This window comes from Drosophila subpulchrella, unplaced genomic scaffold, assembly GCF_014743375.2.
Source record: "Drosophila subpulchrella strain 33 F10 #4 breed RU33 unplaced genomic scaffold, RU_Dsub_v1.1 Primary Assembly Seq354, whole genome shotgun sequence".
NCBI lineage: Eukaryota > Metazoa > Arthropoda > Insecta > Diptera > Drosophilidae > Drosophila > Drosophila subpulchrella.
Window position 1 is genome coordinate 4,693,090 of NW_023665577.1, and position 21,416 is coordinate 4,714,505.

At 38.0% G+C, this 21,416-nt stretch overlaps 2 protein-coding genes across 22 annotated transcripts in view; one reads left to right on the forward strand and one right to left on the reverse strand.

The window, feature by feature from the left end:
- LOC119560995 (glutamate-gated chloride channel) overlaps positions 1 to 16,589 on the forward strand; it is a 37,366-nt gene extending 20,777 nt beyond the window's left edge. Inside the window, exons 4-13 of one of the 21 annotated variants that reach the window (XM_037874776.1) lie at positions 1,076 to 1,143; positions 5,210 to 5,279; positions 5,339 to 5,575; positions 6,281 to 6,415; positions 8,783 to 8,935; positions 9,680 to 9,859; positions 10,947 to 11,052; positions 11,747 to 11,905; positions 12,739 to 12,855; positions 13,076 to 16,589. In XM_037874776.1, coding sequence (XP_037730704.1) covers positions 1,076 to 1,143; positions 5,210 to 5,279; positions 5,339 to 5,575; positions 6,281 to 6,415; positions 8,783 to 8,935; positions 9,680 to 9,859; positions 10,947 to 11,052; positions 11,747 to 11,905; positions 12,739 to 12,855; positions 13,076 to 13,085 — 1,235 coding nt within the window. In that variant the 3' untranslated portion in view covers positions 13,086 to 16,589. Of the gene's footprint in view, positions 1 to 1,075; positions 1,144 to 2,796; positions 2,868 to 5,209; positions 5,280 to 5,338; positions 5,576 to 6,280; positions 6,416 to 8,782; positions 8,936 to 9,679; positions 9,860 to 10,946; positions 11,054 to 11,746; positions 11,906 to 12,738 lie in introns of all 21 variants that reach the window. The other 20 variants (XM_037874794.1, XM_037874780.1, XM_037874782.1 and 17 more) reach the window with 20 other exon arrangements.
- Positions 16,590 to 16,641: 52 nt separating this feature from the next.
- Positions 16,642 to 18,374, reverse strand: LOC119560408 (luciferin 4-monooxygenase). The gene is made up of 3 exons (XM_037873841.1): positions 18,231 to 18,374; positions 17,663 to 18,174; positions 16,642 to 17,599 (listed from the first exon to the last, which is right to left on the reverse strand). Exons 1-3 carry the CDS (start codon positions 18,372 to 18,374, stop codon positions 16,642 to 16,644), a joined length of 1,614 nt encoding a protein of 537 aa, XP_037729769.1.
- Between the last annotated feature and the right edge of the window lie 3,042 nt (positions 18,375 to 21,416).

Genomic DNA, 21,416 nt, shown 5'->3' on the forward strand with positions numbered 1-21,416 from the left:
GTTACGTTCACGATTTTCTCTTTCACAATAATTTTATCTCAGACCCATATAACCAATAAAATATTGAAATTCTTTGAAGAACTAAAAATACATATTTTGCATTTAATGGTAAAGATATTAACTTGCTAATGGTCCCCAAAGTAATACCTTTCTTACATTGTCAATTAAATAAAAAATTGTTAAATATCAAAATAAAAGTATAAAAAACAAAGTGAAATTCACCCTGCAAGTATTCCCCTTTCCAAACGTATTTGTTTCAGTTTAATTAACAATAAAGTTTTGATTTCACTCGCAGTTAATTTTGCTGCTGTCATGTTGACTTTTGCCGCAGCAATGACATCATTAATAATGTAAAAGCCGTATAAATATTTAAAAATAGCTCGACACAATCACATCCACATACTTATAGTCCTGAATCACCGACTGGGAATGGCCATTAAAAACGACACATAAGCTTATCAATATGTACTCGATATATTTGCCAGCTCGATAAATATTAACTATTAAGGCATAACAATTAGCACAAGCCACGTTGCCCTTCGGCATTTGGAGGCAAATCACACAGATTCCGTTGTATTTTGTTCATACCACACACACGTACAAACACACCCCCTCCCCACCAAACCCAAAGTTCACCACCCCCTGTAAGCCACCCTCGAAGGTCACAAAAACAACTCATAGACAAACAACGCAACTTTAGTAACGTACATAAATTCTAGCTTATTTTAGGTATATAAAAAACGCAAACAAAACGAAACAAAAATCGAGAAGAAAATATTCTTTGACTTAGCTTAGCTTTGTAAGCAAAACTGGAAGCGAACTTGCTTAGCAACTTTTGTATCCTAGCAAGTAAGCGAAAAGGAAAAGGAAAACAACAACCGGGAGGAAGGCTATAAAATAAAACTTTATTACAGAGGGAGCAGCATAAAGGCATGAGGACTGCCTCCTACGCCGGTCATTTTAAGTTTGTTTTTTGGGGTCGGACCCTGCGGCAGCTGTTAAAATTTGTAGTATATTACATTGAAAGTATTGTGCAAATCGGTGAATATGTCTATCTATCATGTATCGCCTGCAGATGGTCCAGCTGTGGTGCGCGTCAACATATTCGTTAGGAGTATATCGAAAATCGATGATGTAACCATGGTAAGTCGGCGCCTCTGCAAACTATCAAACCAAAAAATTCAAAAACCCGCTAGAAAATCAGAAAATCCCCCTGATGCTCAAGTCGTAACCCCCGGTTAGGTAACCGTGACCCCAAACGTTGACCCCTCTCTGTGATAGGCTGTTCTGTTCTGTGTTCTGCTCCTCCACTCGTGTTACTGCTGTCAGGCGTCGGGAAAAGCAACCAAGACACTCGATATAATACAAAACTATATGTATAAACATGGAAAATATTATATATGCTAACGTACTATACTCTATCTGATATTGGTATCTATAATACATAACACCTTGTTTGACTATCGATGTGATATGATTTCGTACTTGAGTTGTATGATTTGTGTAAGATTTGCCTTCGGTTTGGGTTCTTAGAAAAAGAAAGCTAAATTTTCGAATTGGTTTGGTTTATATTTTCTAATTGCATTTCAAATTAGATTTATTCGTTTGTCAGTTTGCATTGGTAATTCGAATTAACTCACTGCATTTTACTTTTACGTTACTCATGTCAACAAATTGTAAAATAAACCATTCAGTTTGCCGTTTTGTAGTCAATCAAAAGAAATACAAAACATTGTGAAAAAATGTCTTTTTGGATCTCTTTCCCACACAGTCTCTATCTATCTCTCACCGTCTATCGCCTCTATCCCTTTGTTTCAAAACATAAAATAATCCAACTTAGATTAATTTTCGTAACTTCTATCTCTCTCTCTCTATCTACCTATCTGTATAAATTTATAAATTTCTCTAATACTTATTAATTAATTAATAAACCTCATATCGAACTATTTATAACTGCGATGAGTGGCGCCAGCCATCTATTTAGCCTCGGTCTAATAATTATATACAAATTTATTTTTAATTACGCCATTTGCTTATTAACAAAACTATCTGTGAAATGAACAATGTTGTTTAATTTATGCTACTCTATGTACTTAGTGAAACAATAAATTCAACTGTGAACTGTTAATTTTTATCGTATGCTTTGTATGTGTGTGTCCCCCAACTATTGTTTCCCCAGCCCAACTTCCCATGAAAAAAAGGAATTTCGTCGAAATAAAATTAGTTCCAAACAAGTTAATCCATTTATTTTACGCCCTTCAACAAAAAACAACAGAAACTTTCCGATTATTTTAGATTTGGAAATGCAAAATTTAATAAAAATCCGTTCCAGTCAACAGAAGGAAAACTAATTGAAAATGTGTGGCATGCATTTTTCAAAAAGTATTTTACACAAATATTACACAGGCAAATCGAGAAGTAAATAAATCCCATTGGCAAAATAACTAAATACGTTTCAAGAGTCTAATTGACACAAATAAAAATATTGAACAGAAACAAACTGAAACTGAAAACCAATTTCATTCTTCAATGAGATCCATGCAGACATTTTTCTCTACACATTTGATTCGATTTTTCAATTTGTGTTCTCGTTTGTTTTTGGGTTATCTCTTTGGTTTTTTACGTGAAAACATACATTTCGTTCACACATGAAATTCATCAAAAATCTAGAAGTTAAGCCAGCGTATGATATGTTAGTTAGCCAGTAAGTGCAACTAGGCTAAGGAAAGTGCACCGTGAGGAAGGCGGAAAAGTAAAAGAGAGAAGAACCTATTTTGATATGATGATTGATTTTAGATAATAAGGCCACCACTGTGCAAGTGAACATGTTCCTGCGCTCCATTTCGAAAATCGACGATTACAAAATGGTGAGTTCTGGATGAAGCACGGCAGAAAGTACAAGATACACACTACTACGACCAGTCCAACTACTACAGATACAAACGATTAAATCCCAAGCGCTTACTCTCACTTTGCTCTAATTGTGCGTGCGTGTGTGTGTCTACAAAAGTTAATCCAGTAATTTGGGCCTATTAAATAATTGCATTAATAATACATACATGTCCATCAGTGTGTGTCTGTATGTGGGCGTAAATGGGTGTAAATTACATAACGAGGACTCTTTCGAGTCCGTATCAGTGGGATCTGTAAATTTTCTTTATATCTGCAACCTGTACAACTTAAACAAGCTAAATATGTTAGCAATATCAATGTACTTGTATCATACAAATATTTATAAATACCCCCAGTACTTGAAATGTGTAAAAATACTTAATATTATTTTTGATGTCCACTTCTTTTGTTCATTTTCCAACTCGAAAGCAAAAAACCTGCTTCTAGCTTTGTCTCCACCGCCGACCGATGTCACTGCCAGCCAGCCAAGTGAAACTAATCGAAACCACGATATTATAAACTAAGTTTTAGTTGTAACCTAGGCTAGACTTAAGGCTTAGGTCGGAACCACCGCACGACAATAACAGACGCTCACCACCACCACCAGCAGCATTAAGCCACCGACATTTAAACCACAGCCCACAAAATGCCGCCCACACCAAACTCACCAGCTCATTCAGTTCTGTTGCGTTCCGTTTTCTCGATTCTCGGTTCTTTCACTTAACTTCATCATTTTAAGCCACCTTGTTCCAGCCAGCTTTGGGCTCAATAAAACCTATTGAAAATGCTTACCACACACCAATAAAATAGAGAGTGTTTCGGCTATATTTAGGTACTATGACAGGGCTAAGTGTAAGTACGAAACCGAGAGATATCATGCCAGAAATGCCGACAAAAAAGGAACAAAGTAGAATACTAAGTGGGGGAAAACCACCATTCACAATCTCCATTTGTCCAGTTCGGTTTCCGCTGTCAGGAAAAACGCTGGTAAAAAGCGGACAGCTCCGACAGCCAGCGGCTGGCACAAAAAACTCACAACACATTTAATTTGCGCCATGTTAAAATGCATAAAAGAAACGAGTCATAAATAAAAAGCAATTATTTGTAATAATTATTCAAATTTATTTGTTTTCACTATGCTTAATTGGCAAGTGTTTACAATAACATTTCCCCCTTTCTGGGATTCATTAAATCACGAGAAAAATATTGAACAACTTGTTAGTAAACTAACAGTGTGTCCATGCGATTTTTGTTGGATTTGGTTGATATTTTAATTAAAATCCCATTTACTTTTTTTTGAGTCCCATCTCTTGTGGAATGGCATGAGTTATAACGAACTAACCAACTAGTTGTGTAAGCATGCGTTTTAGCGAACTCTTAGTTAATTAATTTTTTATGAGGTTGCCTTTGACTTTCACTAAGGGATTAATAATCCTTTGGCTTTTTATATTATTTTATTAATGAAAGTTAATTATCATAAGGATTAGCCTATGTCTCTATTACATATTTTTTTTTAAGGGAAAGAAAAATATATATTCTTACCACTTCATTTTTCATTAGTTATTAAAGCACTTTCGAGAACTTTTAAGATATTTTTAAGTTAAACTAAAATATGTTTTCAGCTTTTGTTTGAGAGAAACAAACTTTATGTAAAGTTTAGAATGTATGTATAAGATGCCTTGCTTTCTAAACTTCGCCTGCTCAATTTGCTTTTGTCTTGACGTGCTTTTGCCTGCTTTTAGCCTGCTTGCCCGTTTTGAAGTTTGAGTGTGCAACACGTCGCATGCGGCATTTGGTTGCATTTGTGCAAATATGAAATATTTATTAGCCATGACAAAATATACCATCAACCCGAACAATGCCGAGACATTCTAAACCAGCAGAAACCCAAGCCAAACGACAGTTAACCACCATACTCTCAATATATATATATTTATACGAATATCAATATATACCACTCAGTTATACAAATAACAACTACTTCGCCTCGCCTTGCTCGCTCTTTCATATTCCAACAAAAACAATCTTTGCAAACGTAAAGCTAAAGCCCCCCAAAACCAAAAATCAAATTCAATTAAATAAATCGAACTGCAAGCCACCCCCCATTGAAAAGTCCTCTTAACACACAATCTAAAAAAAAACATTGAAAAGAAAAGAAATCTTGAAAGAAACTCCCTTTTCAATTCGACAAAGCGAAATTTGCATTGTAGTTGAGATTGAATTCCTGCAAAGCCCCAATTACTTCGTCTACTAATGAGAATTTTCCTCTGGCCACCCAACCATCACCCACTCCGCCCACCGATTTCCACGTCCGCAGGAGTACAGTGTGCAGTTAACCTTCCGTGAACAGTGGACGGATGAACGCCTCAAGTTCGACGATATCCAGGGTAATTTGGAGTCGATAAGGTATATCATCTATGGGAGATAACCAAAATTCCATCCACAGGTCGCCTGAAATATCTCACCCTGACGGAGGCGAACCGCGTGTGGATGCCCGATCTTTTCTTCTCCAACGAGAAGGAGGGACACTTCCACAACATCATTATGCCCAATGTGTATATTCGAATCTTCCCCAACGGCTCAGTGCTATATAGTATACGTATCTCGCTGACATTGGCCTGTCCAATGAACTTGAAGCTGTACCCGCTGGATAGGCAGATCTGCTCACTAAGGATGGCCAGCTGTGAGTAATAGTTAACAGAGGAGTTATAATAATATATAGATTTAAAGAAATATATTATCAATAGTAATATGATCGTTTATCATATTTAAGATATTGTTCTGTAGAGTCCAAGGTATTGAGTAATAGTTAACAGAGGAGTTATAATAATATATAGATTTAAAGAAATATATTATCAATAGTAATATGATCGTTTATCATATTTAAGATATTGTTCTGTAGATTCCAAGGTATTGCCCTGATCATTTATCATATTTAAGATATAGTTCTGTAGAATTTAAGATATTGCGCTGGTCATTTATCATATTTAAGATATAGTTCTGTAGAGATATAAATCTCAAGATATAGTTTTGTAGAGATCAAGATATAGTTCTGTAGAGACAGACGACTGACTCAAAGGGAATTTCAGAGTTCCATCAGATGACAAATTTGGATTGATGGAATGATCTTGCTGAAATAATATTTAAGATCGAACATTAAGTAACCATATACGTTTACATAGCTATGTACAGTCTACATGTAGGTCAATGTTTAAGACATTGGGATGGCCAGATAGTATATAGTTTTGCAGATATAGATGGCTATTTCATCAAAATAAAAGTTGTTATTAATAGAATGATAAAAACTTCCTTATGTATGATCTAAAAATAAGTATTTTAATTTACGTTTACATACTTTACGAAACTAATCCAATATCCCCCGTTCTAGATGGCTGGACCACCAATGACCTGGTCTTCCTGTGGAAGGAGGGTGATCCCGTGCAGGTGGTAAAGAACTTACACCTACCTCGCTTCACACTGGAGAAGTTTCTGACTGATTACTGCAATAGTAAAACCAACACCGGTACGTACGTTCAGAATGTGTGTGTTTCACAGTGTTCTTTCCTTGAGCCGATTTTTGCCACCAACATACTATATATAATGTTATTAACTATTTTCCCAGTACTCACATATATTATTCGTACTCGGCTTGTTTCGTTTCCTCGCTGCGTTGCGTATTTTGTTTGCATTTGTAATAAGTGTTCCCTTGAGATTGCATGCCAAGTGGTTTAACTTTAGCTCTAACCATATCGTAAACGTTGGGTCCCAACTGGAAAATATTATAAACGGACCCATAACCACTTCATTGCACACACATACACCCGCAATTGCCCACACCCACACACTCATTTTATATATAGACGTAGCGAATTTCATAAGATGCCGTTTACACATGCGCCATTTCAATGAGCATATCGTTTTGGGCCGTTATCAATGCCCGAAACGCATAGAACCAAGTTTTTACGATGTAATTCGCACACTTGCACACACGTGCCTCAATATATATGTACAAAAAGATATAGAATGTAGATACACCCACAACCGTACACACCGTTTACCTTGCCGTTTTTTATGAGCACTTTGAAATCTGCGCGCGCTTTAAGTAAATGTTTACCTTGGCGAACAACTATTCAGGCGAGGAAGTGAGACGAGGGGGGATTCCCCATCGAATGCGAAACGGAAAATGAAGGCAAAAATGGCAAAAGCCGTACGGAAAGTAAATTAATCGAGGAAATTGTCTGCGACGTTGTTTAAACTTGCACAAAGACGCTGCACCAGAGAGGAAGATGATGATGGTGGCGACAAGGATGTGGATGTACTATAGATTCCTCGATGCCGCAGAGGAAGTGGAAATGGAGGCAAACAGAGGGCCAGGTTTTTCTACAAGTTGGCAAATTGTGTGTCAGCATATTAGGATAGTTTACGGCAGCCAAAGCAAACAGAATCGCGTATTTATATAGTGGGTAGCCCGAATCCACCTGAATCTGCTGACACGAAGTTTGTTTGTTTACCAATTAGCGAACGGAATAGGGCCCATCATCCCCATCATCCATCCACAAGTTAGTTAGCATGAGCCTGAACTTCATCACTCCCGAAAAAACCAAAAAATAAAACCAAACAATCTATCTCATTCTTAGCTCAACTATATTTAATCTCAAATAAATATGACTTTTTCCACCTAGACGTTGCGTAGTTGTTGCAATTTAGATCTCTCGCCTTGAACTTAGTTGCTCACATAAAGTTTATTAATTTCATATCTTCTATGAGCGTTGAACGTTGAACGGAATTAAAGAGCGAAGCCAAACTAGAAATGCGCTCGAGTGTCGAATCCGAGTCTCGGCCATCGCTTGATTGATGATGATGATGGCCGGTTGCAAAGCCAGAGAGCCAGAAAGAGCCTTCCAGAGCCAGATTCAAACCCAGACCAAAGACCAAAGACCCAGACCCAAAACCCAGACCAAAGAGCCGAGCAAATAAACCACACACGCAGCAGTCGAATGCAAACAGGGCGTATGAGAACCGCCTTTCGTAGAGACACTGAGAGAAAAGTCTATGAACAGCACACGCTCAACGTACCAAACCAAATCGCCGAAATCGAAAATCGAGATAAACAAAAATATGAGAATGTAAAATAATAAACAACTTTGTCTTGAAGAGTATGGAACGCTTTGCCAACAAATTAACGGAAATGAAGCACATGAAAGGGGCGTGGTCCATTGCCGCGGGGGCGGTTCGGGGGCGGGGGCGTGGCTTCCCAGCGGAAGTGAACGGAATGAAAATCAGAACCTACAACCAGAACCAGCACACAAAAGCCGTCGAACTTCATTTCCGTTAAGATTTTTGTTGCAAAAGTCAGAAATTGAATTCATGTTGATACTTTTTGCCTATGATGCAATTTTTCATTTGATTTTATAATTTTCCACTTTCTGTGTGCCACCCCACCTCCTTCCACCCACTGGGTTTTTTTTTTGTTTTCCTGTAAATACATTATGTCTTCTTAAGCCCGCCTACCGCCAAAACCACCCCCCAAGCCCCTCTTTGTATGATATGTTTTACCCACTTTCATTTTGTTTTTCCTTTTATTTCGGAAAACCCACTTTTTGTACATACCCGAAAAGTCTCGACCCGAAAAAATCGTCTGTAAATGTGTTTTAATTTCTTTTCTTGGCAAAATTTCCGAGCAAGACACTTTTTATGTTCTCTCTTTATTGGATGGCATTTCTTTGTACCATGTATTGGATATCTATCTGTGTGTGTATATACCTACTAAAACTGTGTGTGCGTGAAACTTAAGCAAACGAAAGCCAAAAGCTGCAAAATCGAAACCTCTCTATGACATCCTCCCGTACATTTTGAGTTTGACACATTTATATACCTTGTATACTCATAGGTGAATACAGTTGCCTCAAAGTCGATCTACTATTCAAGCGAGAATTCTCATATTACTTAATACAAATTTATATACCATGCTGTATGTTGGTCATTGTATCATGGGTATCATTCTGGCTGGATCAAGGAGCAGTGCCGGCGCGTGTGTCACTGGGTAAGTTTCCCTCTTGCCTTTAAGGAAATATTTAAAATATTTAAAATATCTGTAACCTAATTAATAAGACCTAAAAATATATTTTAATGTTATTAATTATGTTGTACTCATTTAAGTGTTATATTTAAAACTCATAATACAAGTGCTTGCGATTATAATATTAAATATTAACGATTTTTTACCACTCATAAAATCACATTGAGATTAAAACAAAATTTTCTTTTTTATTAATTGTTGTTCTAACGAAAAATGTTTTATAAAGACAGGTTTCCTTGTTTTCTAACTAAAGCTTATTAATTGACTAAAACTATTAAGGAAAATGAAAATAAATACTTATAAGATAACAATAAATTATATCACTTATGTCTGAAAAAATTATTGAGCAATATACCAAATTAAAATGAATTTAAATACTTATAAAATAATAAAAATATTCTACCAGTAATAATATTTGATAAAATGAATGATCATAAGAACAAATTAAAACATATTTAAGTTCACTTGATTCAGAGCAAAATCTAAAATTTTACCATAATTGTTATGATTTACTGAACTAGTCTTGTATAACTAAATATTTAAGGACTGTAAACTTTGATAAGAAGATAATATTTGATACTGGGTGATCAAGCTAATCTATGAGTTGTGCGGTTTCCTTTGAAGTTATAGAGATGTAGCTAATGTATAGTTAGGGACTCTCTCCCCTCACCTCATATACCTAATTCCACTGCCTAATCCCTTTTGCAGGTGTGACCACCCTGCTGACCATGGCCACCCAGACGTCGGGCATAAACGCCTCCCTGCCGCCCGTTTCCTATACGAAGGCCATCGATGTGTGGACAGGCGTGTGTCTGACGTTCGTGTTCGGGGCCCTGCTCGAGTTCGCCCTGGTGAACTATGCATCCCGTTCAGGTTCGAATAAAGCTAGTAATTGAAATTTTATATGCTTCTTAACCACATATAAATGTTAATTAATCGATGGTGTTTATCTTTTTTCTGTTGTTTTATTGTACTGAGTGATAACGAATATACGTACATATCTATATAGTAGCCATATATAAATGTCTACGCATACTGTACATACAACAACGAAACTCAGAACCAACGCCACACTCTATATCACACATACACGAGTACTCACTGTGGACCGTAATATCAGAACACTCACACACGCAGGACCGGCGTGGCACACAACAACAACAACCTGTTTCGGGCTAATCAATCTATATACCCATATAGAGTACCTCCAACGTACTTATCTATATGTCTGAGCGAAAGCCCAACGATTTAGTAGTAGTGTTTTTTCCCTTATTTACTTTTCACTTTGATATCTAACCACAAAATGGGTCCATCGTGTGTATCAAACTAATCCAAATTTTTGTTTTACTCTCTTATTTCATTGTGCGCCCACCATTCATCGACATGCATACGAACACCCACACCGACATGCACTCCCCACACAAACCAACCGATACGAACTACCCACGAACTTTAAACGCGTTTGAAAAAAACAAAAACCCAAAATTGTAAACAAATTGGTCGAATTTCCTTTCAATTACTACGAATTCTGTTCGGTTCCTTGCTGTTGTGCTACAATGCTTGTAAATAACTACAAACTGTGTGTGTATCCACCGATATTTGTGGTAATCGAACTTTGATTTGCGTACCCCCTGACCTCGTCGATATAATTGCACCCGATGTATTATTTGGTTTATTTCCTATTTTTTAACATTTCGAATTGTTTAACGTTTTCTGTATGTGTGACTCTCTCTCTGTCTTTCTCTTTCTGACTGTCTCCATCTCTGTCTCGCCTAAACACTATCGCTGTCTAACTGTATTAACCGTGTTTAACTGTCTAACTAAACTAACACACCCAATAAAACCTGTAAAAAAACCCAAAACCAAATACCAAACCAAATCAAATCATCCAACTGCCGTGGAACAAATAAATTCTTGTCAAACATCTTCCATCACATGCAACATATATCTATGATATATACGGATCGGGCCGCAGACATGCATAAGGAGAATATGAAAAAGAAGCGCCGCGATCTGGAGCAGGCCAGTTTAGATGCCGCTTCAGATCTGCTCGATACAGATAGCAATGCAACGTTCGCAATGGTACTTACCTCTTGATATATCTCTTTAAAATCCAAAAACAGCTTATGGTTTGTTGGGGGTCTTAGCTGAAGGCGGGAAGATAGCAGTCCTTCACTCTCTCTCTCCGCAAGCTTTTCAAATTTTTGGTTTAAACTTACATTTTTGGGTTATAACTAGGGGAACTCCAACAGCTCGTTTTGGTTTTTAAAACAGATTACAAACTATAATTGGCTAAAGCAAAATTGTTATGATAAAACTATTAAAACAACTATTTCCTTTTATATTTGCCTCTATTTTATTACCACAAAACAAAACCAAAAACAAATGCAAAATTCAACAACTTTTTTCAAACGTGCTCATCCCAACTACAACTACAACCAAAAACCACCCCAACATCAACAACCAACCACAAATAAACTGAAAAAAATAACCTGAAACTGCAAAAAAAAAACCTGAAACAACCTTCCACCAACAAAACCATCACCGAACATCGCTGGCAACCAAAACAAACCACTCGACCGGAATTGAATTGAAAAATTGCGACGAAATTAAATCAAATTACGCACATGCCATGCACTCTGCCCCACCCGAACTCACCAATCCACCGAACCACCGAACAATCGAATCACCAAACCAAACCGAACCGAACCACCCAACTCAACCACCTGCGACCCTCATTTACATCCGACTACAATCGCAACTTTCATGTCAAACGGCGTCGCAATTTGCGCGCGGTGGTGGCCAACAGAAACCGCTAGTACGCCATCCGGGCGATCCGTTGGCCCTGGAGAAGCGGCTCCAGTGCGAGGTGCATATGCAGGCCCCGAAGCGACCCAACTGCTGCAAGACCTGGCTGTCCAAGTTCCCGACAAGGTAACGCAAGGGATCTCGCATCCCGAACCACTCGATCCTACCATGTAGCGACCTCGTTTAGTTCCATATGTGTTCCGTAGTAGTTGATGGATTTACTTTTTGATGTTGTGAACATGTACTATTCTACTACTACTATTCTTTATATCTCTTTCACTAACTCTTGTTGACTTTTTGCTATCACATAACTCTACAGTCATTGACAATAAACCTGAGAAAGATACCGAAACGAATTACCAATGAATACCAAACCCGATATCTGCCGCTTGCTTGCCGTTCGTTCGATTCTGTTTGCCCGCTGTCTCTTTTGTTGCCAAATCAAATAATCAATCAAACGATAATAATGACGTGGTTTAATTGCTTGCCGAACTCTGAACTCTGCTCTGAACTCTGAGCCAAGTACTCGTATATATGTGAATTTCAAATTGAATTTCGATATGTTTTTAATTGAGTTGATTGAAATTGAAATCCGTGAATCGGACTTATGCTTTGCTTTCAGTCATTTTAAGTGTGTGATTTGTTTGTTTTAAAATAACTATTTAGTTGTAGACCTTGCGATTCGAACTCCCCCGTAAAATAATACTTGTCCCCAACCAAACCGATGCTAGCTTTTCCTCTGTAGATATTAACTGCCCACAGAAAGCGCACTTTTCGTTTCCAGCACGTAGTGTTAAAGCCCCCCTTTTAAAACAAACAAATTATCTTGCCAAATTTGGAACTTTTCAAAACGATGATAAAAAAAACAATGAAAACCAATCAAGTAATCACAAAAATCAAAAAGCCAATCTTTAGATGATCAATTAATTTGCATTTTCGTACTTGTTTAATATCCAAAGACAATGTTCTAGATCCAAGAGAATCGATGTTATATCGCGGATCACCTTCCCGCTGGTCTTCGCCCTGTTCAACCTGGTCTACTGGAGCACATATCTCTTCAGGGAGGAGGAGGATGAGTAAATGCCGTTACCTATTACCAAACACCAATTACTTTATAGAAGAGTTGGCGCTGTTGGCCAACACGAATGTACTAACCTATTTTTTTCATTCTTTTCCATTTCGGTTGTCTTCATTTCATGCTTTGTGTTGCTTATGGCTTTGTTGGCTTCATTTCCGATTATGGTTGATTTCTTGATTGACACCTTGATTGAATGGTTTTGAACTAAACCACTAAAGGACCTTCTAAGGCGCGTCTCTGAAATCCAGTGGCTATGTAGAATCTAATATGAAATTAACTAATTATACCGTTAACGAGATCGAGGGATACGTTACGATAATGCTATATGCTATATGCAATATGCAGTATGCTAAATGCTATTTGTATGGTTATGTCTCGGAAATGTGCAGACTAGTTAAGATCGGTATCCGGCAAGGCTTCAAGGCACTTCCACTAAAACGAATAATGTTCGATGAATGACAAAATTATAGTTAATTGTAAGTTAAATTGATCAAGAGTGACTGCATAGTAGATAATGTTATGAATAATTATACGAGACACACACAAACACACACACCACCACACTTGTTTGACTTGATTTGTTTTTTGAGGATGCTCCAAATTGTTACAAATTGATTAACTATTTTAGCTGGTAATCGACGATAATCGAGTTTTGTTCCGGACTCTAGCTTAGTTCTAAAAAAGAAATTGCAATTGATTTGTACTTAAATGCGTTAAGTTAGTTAAGCCGCAGACAGCGAGTGAAGGTCGTAGACAATTCGACGTTTGTAAATATGTCATACAATAAGTTTTAAGCGAATTAGTTTAAACGAATTCTAATTGTAAAAAGCGTGTAGATAAATTTAAGTTTAGTCGATAAACGAACAACTAACCGAAGCGAGAAAACCTAGGTAAATTCAATTTAATTATGTTCACCATCGAAGTAAATAAAAATCGAATCGAATCGAAAATATCGAAGAATCCTTCAAAGCACACAGAAACAAAAACAGAATTTTCTTTTCGCATTATTTGCCCAAACTACTCTTTAATGATAAGTTCAACTGAAACTGGTGGGTATCTGCAAGTTACTTTTCCCTAATCTTTATTAGAGACTTTATCCATTGTTTGTATACGGCTTGCTTTTGATTTTAGAGTTGACTTTTTATAGTAGTTAAATTGTTCTTATACTCACGGGGATAGAAGCCCCCAAATTCTGATTCCTGTTTGATTTGACTCCGTAGAGTATTATGATAAATTTACAATTACCTAATTATGTATTGGGTCGCAGAGACCACTTAGCTAGTTAATTTCCTTAATTAGACTTACAAATTTAAAATATACAACATGCAAAACCATAAACCAATTAACAGACAATACAAAATATTTTAACGTGTAGTAAAAGACCCTTAAAAACTTAATGAATACTTCACATAAATTTATTGAAATCAGTATTATAAGCCATAAATAAGATCAAGATATATACGGTTCTTTTTATATCCAAAATATCTTTGGTTATTTAAGTGCCTTTTGTATGCCAAGGAGACTTCTCCCCACTTTCTACCCTTCTCTAACTCTCTTCCTCTCTTTTAAATAACTATTATCCTTCCACACTATGAAAATCTTCCCCAAAACCAATTAGAGAAATGCACTTACCGACACCATTAACTATGCAGCTCTATTTTAGAATTATAACTAAAGTGAATTCTACATAGCAACAACAGAAACAGAACCAAAACCACAATAACAACTTAAATCCTTCAGATAAAATCAAATAAAATATTTAAGTAGCTTTAATATTTTTATTAACTTGAGCCTGTTTTATTCTCATGTTTGTTTAAACTTTTTCTTTCTTTTCGGAAATGCTTTTGCTATCATTTTTGCTATCATTTATAACCTAAAGGTAAGAAATTAAACGTAAATGGAAATCAAAAATCAATTGAAACTTATTCTAATATATAGACACTACACAAGCACCCTGCATAATAATTGTTGTCATTAAACAAGCGTCACAAGTACGATCAGAACATAAAGAAAACAGAAAAATGAAAACCGAAATCCGAAAATGGAAAATATTTATAGATACTTTCATGTTGTAAAAGTTGTGCCAAGCAAAGAGAAACCAAAAACTAGTCAAAGAATATCGAAAGAGATCGCGAATTATAACTATAACTCTAGCTATAGTTGTATTGTATATGAAGCTATTGAACATACAGGGTTTTTAAATGTGAGCATATAGATGATGAACCAGATGAAGATCGAGATATTTGAAAGATAGTAGTCGGCAGCCGGTTATGGGCTGATTGATTGAAACGCGTTGTTTGATGTACTAGAAGAAAAATAATCACGAAGATGATGGAAAAACAATTAAATTAGGTCATACACATTGGGCGGGCGAGGCAACACTGTTTTCGGCATTTATTTTTAGTGGAAAACCATACTTAGGTTGTGTGCTGCTCCTCATTTGCCGTTCTCCAATTCGGTCAATTATCATTTTCCCGGCAAATCGACTAGCAGCGGCAGTCCAGTTCAGTGTAAATAGTTTGGGTCAGAACATGTAAATGTCATTTAATGGTTAGGTTAAACGAGAAACACAACTACGGGAAATCGTAACACGAAATGTGCACAACTTTATATAAATATAGATGCGTTCCAAAAAGACTTACAGGTTTTGATTAACAAAGAGAAGCATAGAGATTAAATCATTTACCAATGCGATGTAAACACGAGATGAACTATGCGAACGAGTAGATCCTAAGTTAACGTATGTGTAGATCCTAAGAGGCAGTTCGAAACCAGACTAGTTAAAAAAAATTCACATAACTAAGCTACTAAGCGCCACGGCAAGTTGCATTCACCTCCCACTATCTGAACTCACTTGATCCACTCACTCACTAACTGAATCACCACTTACACCACTCACTCGATGTTTAATCTTTGCTAACGACACGAAAGGAATCAAAACGACACCCAAATCGAAATCGAAAACGAAAACGAATCTAATCTTTGCACAGTTTGTGGGGGCAAACAAGTTTGAGTAATGCAAGTTAAAATTTAGATAAATCATAACACATATCTTCCAAAAAGGGGGCGGCTCATGGCCCATTTATAACAATCAAGCAACTCAAACTATAATTTCTAGAGAAGAAGTGTAAATACAAACGACAAAACAACCAAATCATTCGAATCGAAGTTGCAAAATCGATGGCGATCGAAGAGCGAATCAATAAACACTGCAAATCACCTTACTTTATAGAGCTAAGTCAGGGCATGCACACTCACACCCAAAAAAAAGAAAAGCCCCGAGATCGCCAGACACCCAAATCCCCAGACAGGAGAGGATTTAGCAAAGATCACACTCACCCGCTTAGACTTAAGACCAAATCAAACCGAATAGGACAGAACATCGCATGAATTTCACTGCATTGCAATCCAATCCTGGAACATAACCCAAGCCCAGTAAGAAACAACGCCAAAAACCACAAACAAAATAAATTCTAAACGTACATATAGACCCGGCAATAACACATCAAAGCCGTTGGTGAGAAATTTAAACAGCAAATCAAATGCCCAAGTGAAAGATTAGTAGCATAATTTTACAAAATAGTTGAAATAATTGTTGTCACCCGAAAGGAAAGAAATCCTAAAACGGAAACCAGGAAAAAACGAAATAATTGTGTAAAACCCCCAGAATAAAGATGTTTGTGAAATGTTTATAAATAAATGATGCAAAACGAAATGAAAGAATACACAAAACCAAGACTTTAATTTCTATTATTTATTTATGATACTCTATAGGAACACAAGTCTATCTTCTATCCATCACTTGCAGAAAGTGAGCTTTGTTGGCCATTCGATTGGTTTTGCCATTGGGACTTCGCTTTAGATCCTCCACAATGATGGCTCCTCCATTAAGTTGCTTGTATTTGGAATCCGTTTGGGAGCTCACATAATCCACAACATCTTGGGCCTTGAGATCGCTGCCCAGTTTCTTCACAACGGCGGCGGCAGCCTCGTCTCCATAGATATCGCTCCACACCCCGAAGACACAGACCTCGACCACGTCGGGCATTTCGGAGATGATAGACTCAATATCGTTGGGATAATACACTATGTTTTGGTACTTGAGCATCTCCTTTTTGCGGTCCACAACGTACAAGAAGCCATCTCGATCCATGTATCCTAGGTCCCCAGAGTGATACCATTGCTTTGGATCGCGCATGGCGAGGGTCTCGACTTCGTTTCCATAGTATCCCGCCAATTGCTGATTATTCATGATGTACACCACTCCAACTTCGTCGGGTCCCAGCGATACTCCCTCTTCACTGACTATCTTCAACCTTATACCGTTAACCAAACGGCCCACCGACCCTGGTTTCTCGTCAAAGTGATGGTTAATGGTGGCCATGCCGCCAAGCTCCGTGAAACCGTAAGCAAAGTGCAGACAATCCTGACTCAAACGACTTCGAATGCTCTTTTGAACCTCAATGGCAGCCCGGGACCCTCCGAACGCGAAACATCGAAGGCTGGACAAATCGCTAGTCTCAAACTCTGGACTATTAATCATCAAAGCCATCCATGAGGGCGGCTGTACTGTCCACGTAACCTTGTACTCCTCGATGATTCGCATGGCGAAGGCGGCATCGAAGTTATTATCGGCAATAATACGCGTAGTGCTGAACACTCCAGAGGTTATAGTGGTGAGCAGGCCTGAAATCCAGTCAAGGGTGTTATGGGAGTACTGTATATCAGCAGTGGTAAGATGACTAAAAGTACAGAGTAATCTAAAAGTTAGAAGGGTTCAATGGAGATCTTACATAAGACCTTACTAATTGCCTGCCAGGATATGCCGACTATTGGTGATGGTTACAGCCTTGGGAGTTCCCGTTGTCCCCGAGGTGCAGAGAATGGCCAGAGTCTGATCGTTGCCTTTATCCAGTTTAGCTGGTCGGAAGTTTTCCTCAATGGGGGTGGCCAGAACTTCTTCGATTCTTATGGATTCCGAAGGATGATTGCGCATGGTGACGATCTTTACATCCAGCTGAGCGGTGGCAGCACGAACCTTCTCGAACTCATCTCCATCGCAGAAAATAATGCGCGGCTTTGTAATGTTGTAGATTTTTTCGATCGTCTCGCAATCGTAGGTGATGTTTAGCGAGTGATAGGCGATTCCATTAAAGAAGCAGGCGTAAGCAACAGCGGGCATGTGTGTGGTATTCCTTCCAATAATGCCCACCACATCGGATTGCAGAAGCCCCTCGGATCGCATAAAGCTGGCCACTCGCATCGAGTTTGCATGGAGTTCCTCTCTGGTCAGCACTGTTTTCTCCGTAGCTGAAATCTAGAAGAATTCCAATTTAGTTTATTATCCAACAAATAACCTTTAGAAAAACCCACCTGGGCCACAAGCTGCGGATGCCGCCGCATCTCTAGGAAAATAATCTGTCCAATGGACAAGTGTGGGTCAAAATATTCAGTAACCGGCTCACCAATCCAGATCTTTTGATCGCCATCATAGGAATTCGCCGGGGTGTAAGGCATTTTTTTAAAAAAGATTTAGTTTGTTTTGCTGGTAAAGTCAGTTATCAACTGCTGGCGATTCGCGACTACAGCCTCTCTTTTATAGATCGTAGTGCTTACCCACGCATATCTTATTCAGATAAGGTAAATTGAAGTACAATTACCATAACATCATCTAACAGGAGCTCAATCTGAAGGTGTAATGAGAGATAACGCCCTTCCCTTGGATCTTATCAATAAAATTTGATCACAATATCGTGAGATCTGTTCAGGGATTTATCTACATCTCCCTTTTTATCATACAATGTTGTTTGGGTTTTATTTACTTTACTTTCTTTTAATGAAGTAATGTAAGGTAATTTTTCTTGGCGAAATTATAAACTTACGCCTAATTGTTTTACAATATTTGCATCCAAGTATCACGTAAAATTATTTCTCCGTCATAAATGTCACGGGATATGTTTCTTAGCAGGTAACTTCTTTGCCAAATGGTTACCAGATAAGTCCATGATGAGATTTCATTACATGTCAGTTTTACCTTCTGTCTTATCATCGTTGTTCGTTGGACCCCTAGGTTTATGGCAATTCATTCTGCGCCAGCAATCTTGGTTCCGATCTGTTTTTTATCTAACACTCTTGTCAAGAATTACATATCTAGTGATATAGTCACCAAAGCAAGTTACAAAAAAAATGTTATTGCTTACCATACTTCAATTATGAGGATTTCAGTTGTACTCTTTGCGAGTACGGCGTTCGTCTAATTTCCATGCTTATAAATACAACCTTTGGGAACGAGGCGATGGTCTGTACAATTAAACGGTTCGTTGGCCAAGTGTATCCGCTTTACGTATATATCGCTCTATACATTTGTATTATTAATTATGCAAGTCAACTCCTTGGAGCGGGACTGCTTCGTCAAGGGCAGAATTTACCTATTTCTCCATCTCGACCTTCTCTGTCCTGTCACTAGTATAAAAAAATTCAATATTTTTGAATCAAGGCGCCATGTGCTCATCCATGGATATGAGTTATATTTCTGCCGATCTGGTACCTCTTATTTTTCTTCAACCCCATTCTGCGTAGCAACAACCTTTCACCTCTTCCATTTTCGGTCTGGCAGCACGGAATCTTTTAATTTAAATAAATTTAAATTCTGAATCTTATAGCATTAAGTGATTATCCCAGGGTCGAATTCAAAATTAAATTAATTTAAAAAAATTTTTTGAATCTACAAGGGCTAAAGCTAAATGTAGAGAAAAATTACATGTAAAGAACTTAAAAGGTGAAACATTATATGTAGAGTAGAAAAATAATGTAAAATAAAAATTACATGCAGTTCCCAAGATACTCTTATAGATGGCGCACTGTTAAGGAACATATGGCGAAGTATGTTTGCCATTAAAGTTTTATTGAGATTAAGAACTACAGAGTTTATTAATATTATCAAGACACGTGTGTCGCTCGCGATCAACTGATACTGCGGTCTCATGGCCATTGAGTCTGATAGTGAAAACACGATCGCTTTCGCGTCTGACAATCTCATGAGGACCAGTGTAAGGGGCTTCCAGAGGCTGTTTTACGGCGTCAGTGCGAAGAAATACATGCGTACATTTATCGATCCCTTTCAATACGAACATCTTCTGCTTGATATGATGTGCTGTTGATAATGTCGGTCGCACTTTTTGCATGTGCTCTCAAAAGATACTCAAAAAAGAGGTGGGGTCAACCGTATCGTCCAAGTCGGTAAAAAACTCATTTGGCAGTCGAATAGGTGTTCCGTATACCATTTCTGAGGCTGAAGATTTGATGTCCTCCTTGAAACAGGTACGAAGTCCAAGCAAAACTGTTGGCAGTAACTCCGGCCACGGAGTACCTCTGTTGCACATCAAAGATGACTTAAAGGATCTGTGCCACCTCTCTATGAGTCCGTTTGACTGAGGATGGTAGGCCGTCGTGTGTATGTGTTTACTTCCAACCAGATTAGCAAGATGTTTGAAAACTGCTGACACAAACGTGGTCAAATCTACCCTTTGGCACTTCGATCTTTTCTGGTGAGAGGTGGTTGTGTTTGTGGATCTTAGAGCGCTGACAAGGTAGACAAACTCTGCACCATTCGAGGACATTTTTATTCATCGAGGGCCATACAAACTTTTGGCGCACTTGACGAATTGTTGACCGACCACTGGGATGAGGCAAACCGTGAACGAACGAAAACACAGCATTGCGCAAAGATTTGGGTACATAAGGACGAACGCTTCCTGTAGAAACATTGCAGTAGAGTGAGATGTTGTCATCAAATCGAACCCTTTGAAGTTTTAAAGATGTGGTTCCTTTTAAAAGGTGTACCAGTTCAGGATCTGACGCTTGCTCCTCTTCAATTTGCGATAATTTTATGACAGTCGGCATTGTTATAGAGCATAATCTTGAAAAAGAGTCTGCGACTGCATTCTCGGATCCTTTCACATGCATAATAGTCGTGCAGAATTGAGAGATGTAAGCCAAATGTCGTAGCTGTCTCGGTGATGCTTTTTCTGGTCGCTGCTGAAATGCGTACACGAGCGGCTTGTGATCCGTTCTGATGACAAAAATGCGTCCGTCAACAAGATGTTTGAAATATTTAATGGATTCGAAGATAGCGAGCAGCTCTCGGTCGTAGGTTGAGTAATTTTTCTCCGTGTTGCTCAGCTTCTTTGAGAAAAATCCTAGAGGTTGCCAATTTCCGTGTGTACGCTGCTCCAAAACTGCTCCAATTGCGAAATCGGAAGCATCGCAAACCAGCTGAAGTTCAGATTTTGGTGCGGGAAAAGTAAAGAGGGCTGCGTCTGCTATGCTTTGTTTGCAAGCTTCAAAAGCTGCATGGAGCTCTGATGTCCATTCAATTTTACGTTGATCATTTTTTTTAACATCCTTTAGCAACTCAGTGAGCGGTGCTTGTATGTGTGATGATCGAGCCAAACATCTGCGATAGTAATTTATAACGCCCAAGAAACGACCAAGTTGGCTTATGGTTTCAGGACGTGCATAATTAAGAATGGCATCTATGCGTTCGGTGGGTGGTTTAAT

What these genes read in the sequence shown, in the direction of transcription:
- LOC119560408 (XM_037873841.1), bottom strand. Translation starts at nt 18,374, where the DNA reads ATGCCTTACACCCCGGCGAATTCCTATGATGGCGATCAAAAGATCTGG. An exon ending in ATCCGCAGCTTGTGGCCCAG is followed by an intron (nt 18,175 to 18,230) that starts GTGGGTTTTTCT and finishes GAATTCTTCTAG; the next exon opens with ATTTCAGCTACGGAGAAAAC. An exon ending in CATATCCTGGCAGGCAATTA is followed by an intron (nt 17,600 to 17,662) that starts GTAAGGTCTTAT and finishes CTGTACTTTTAG; the next exon opens with TCATCTTACCACTGCTGATA.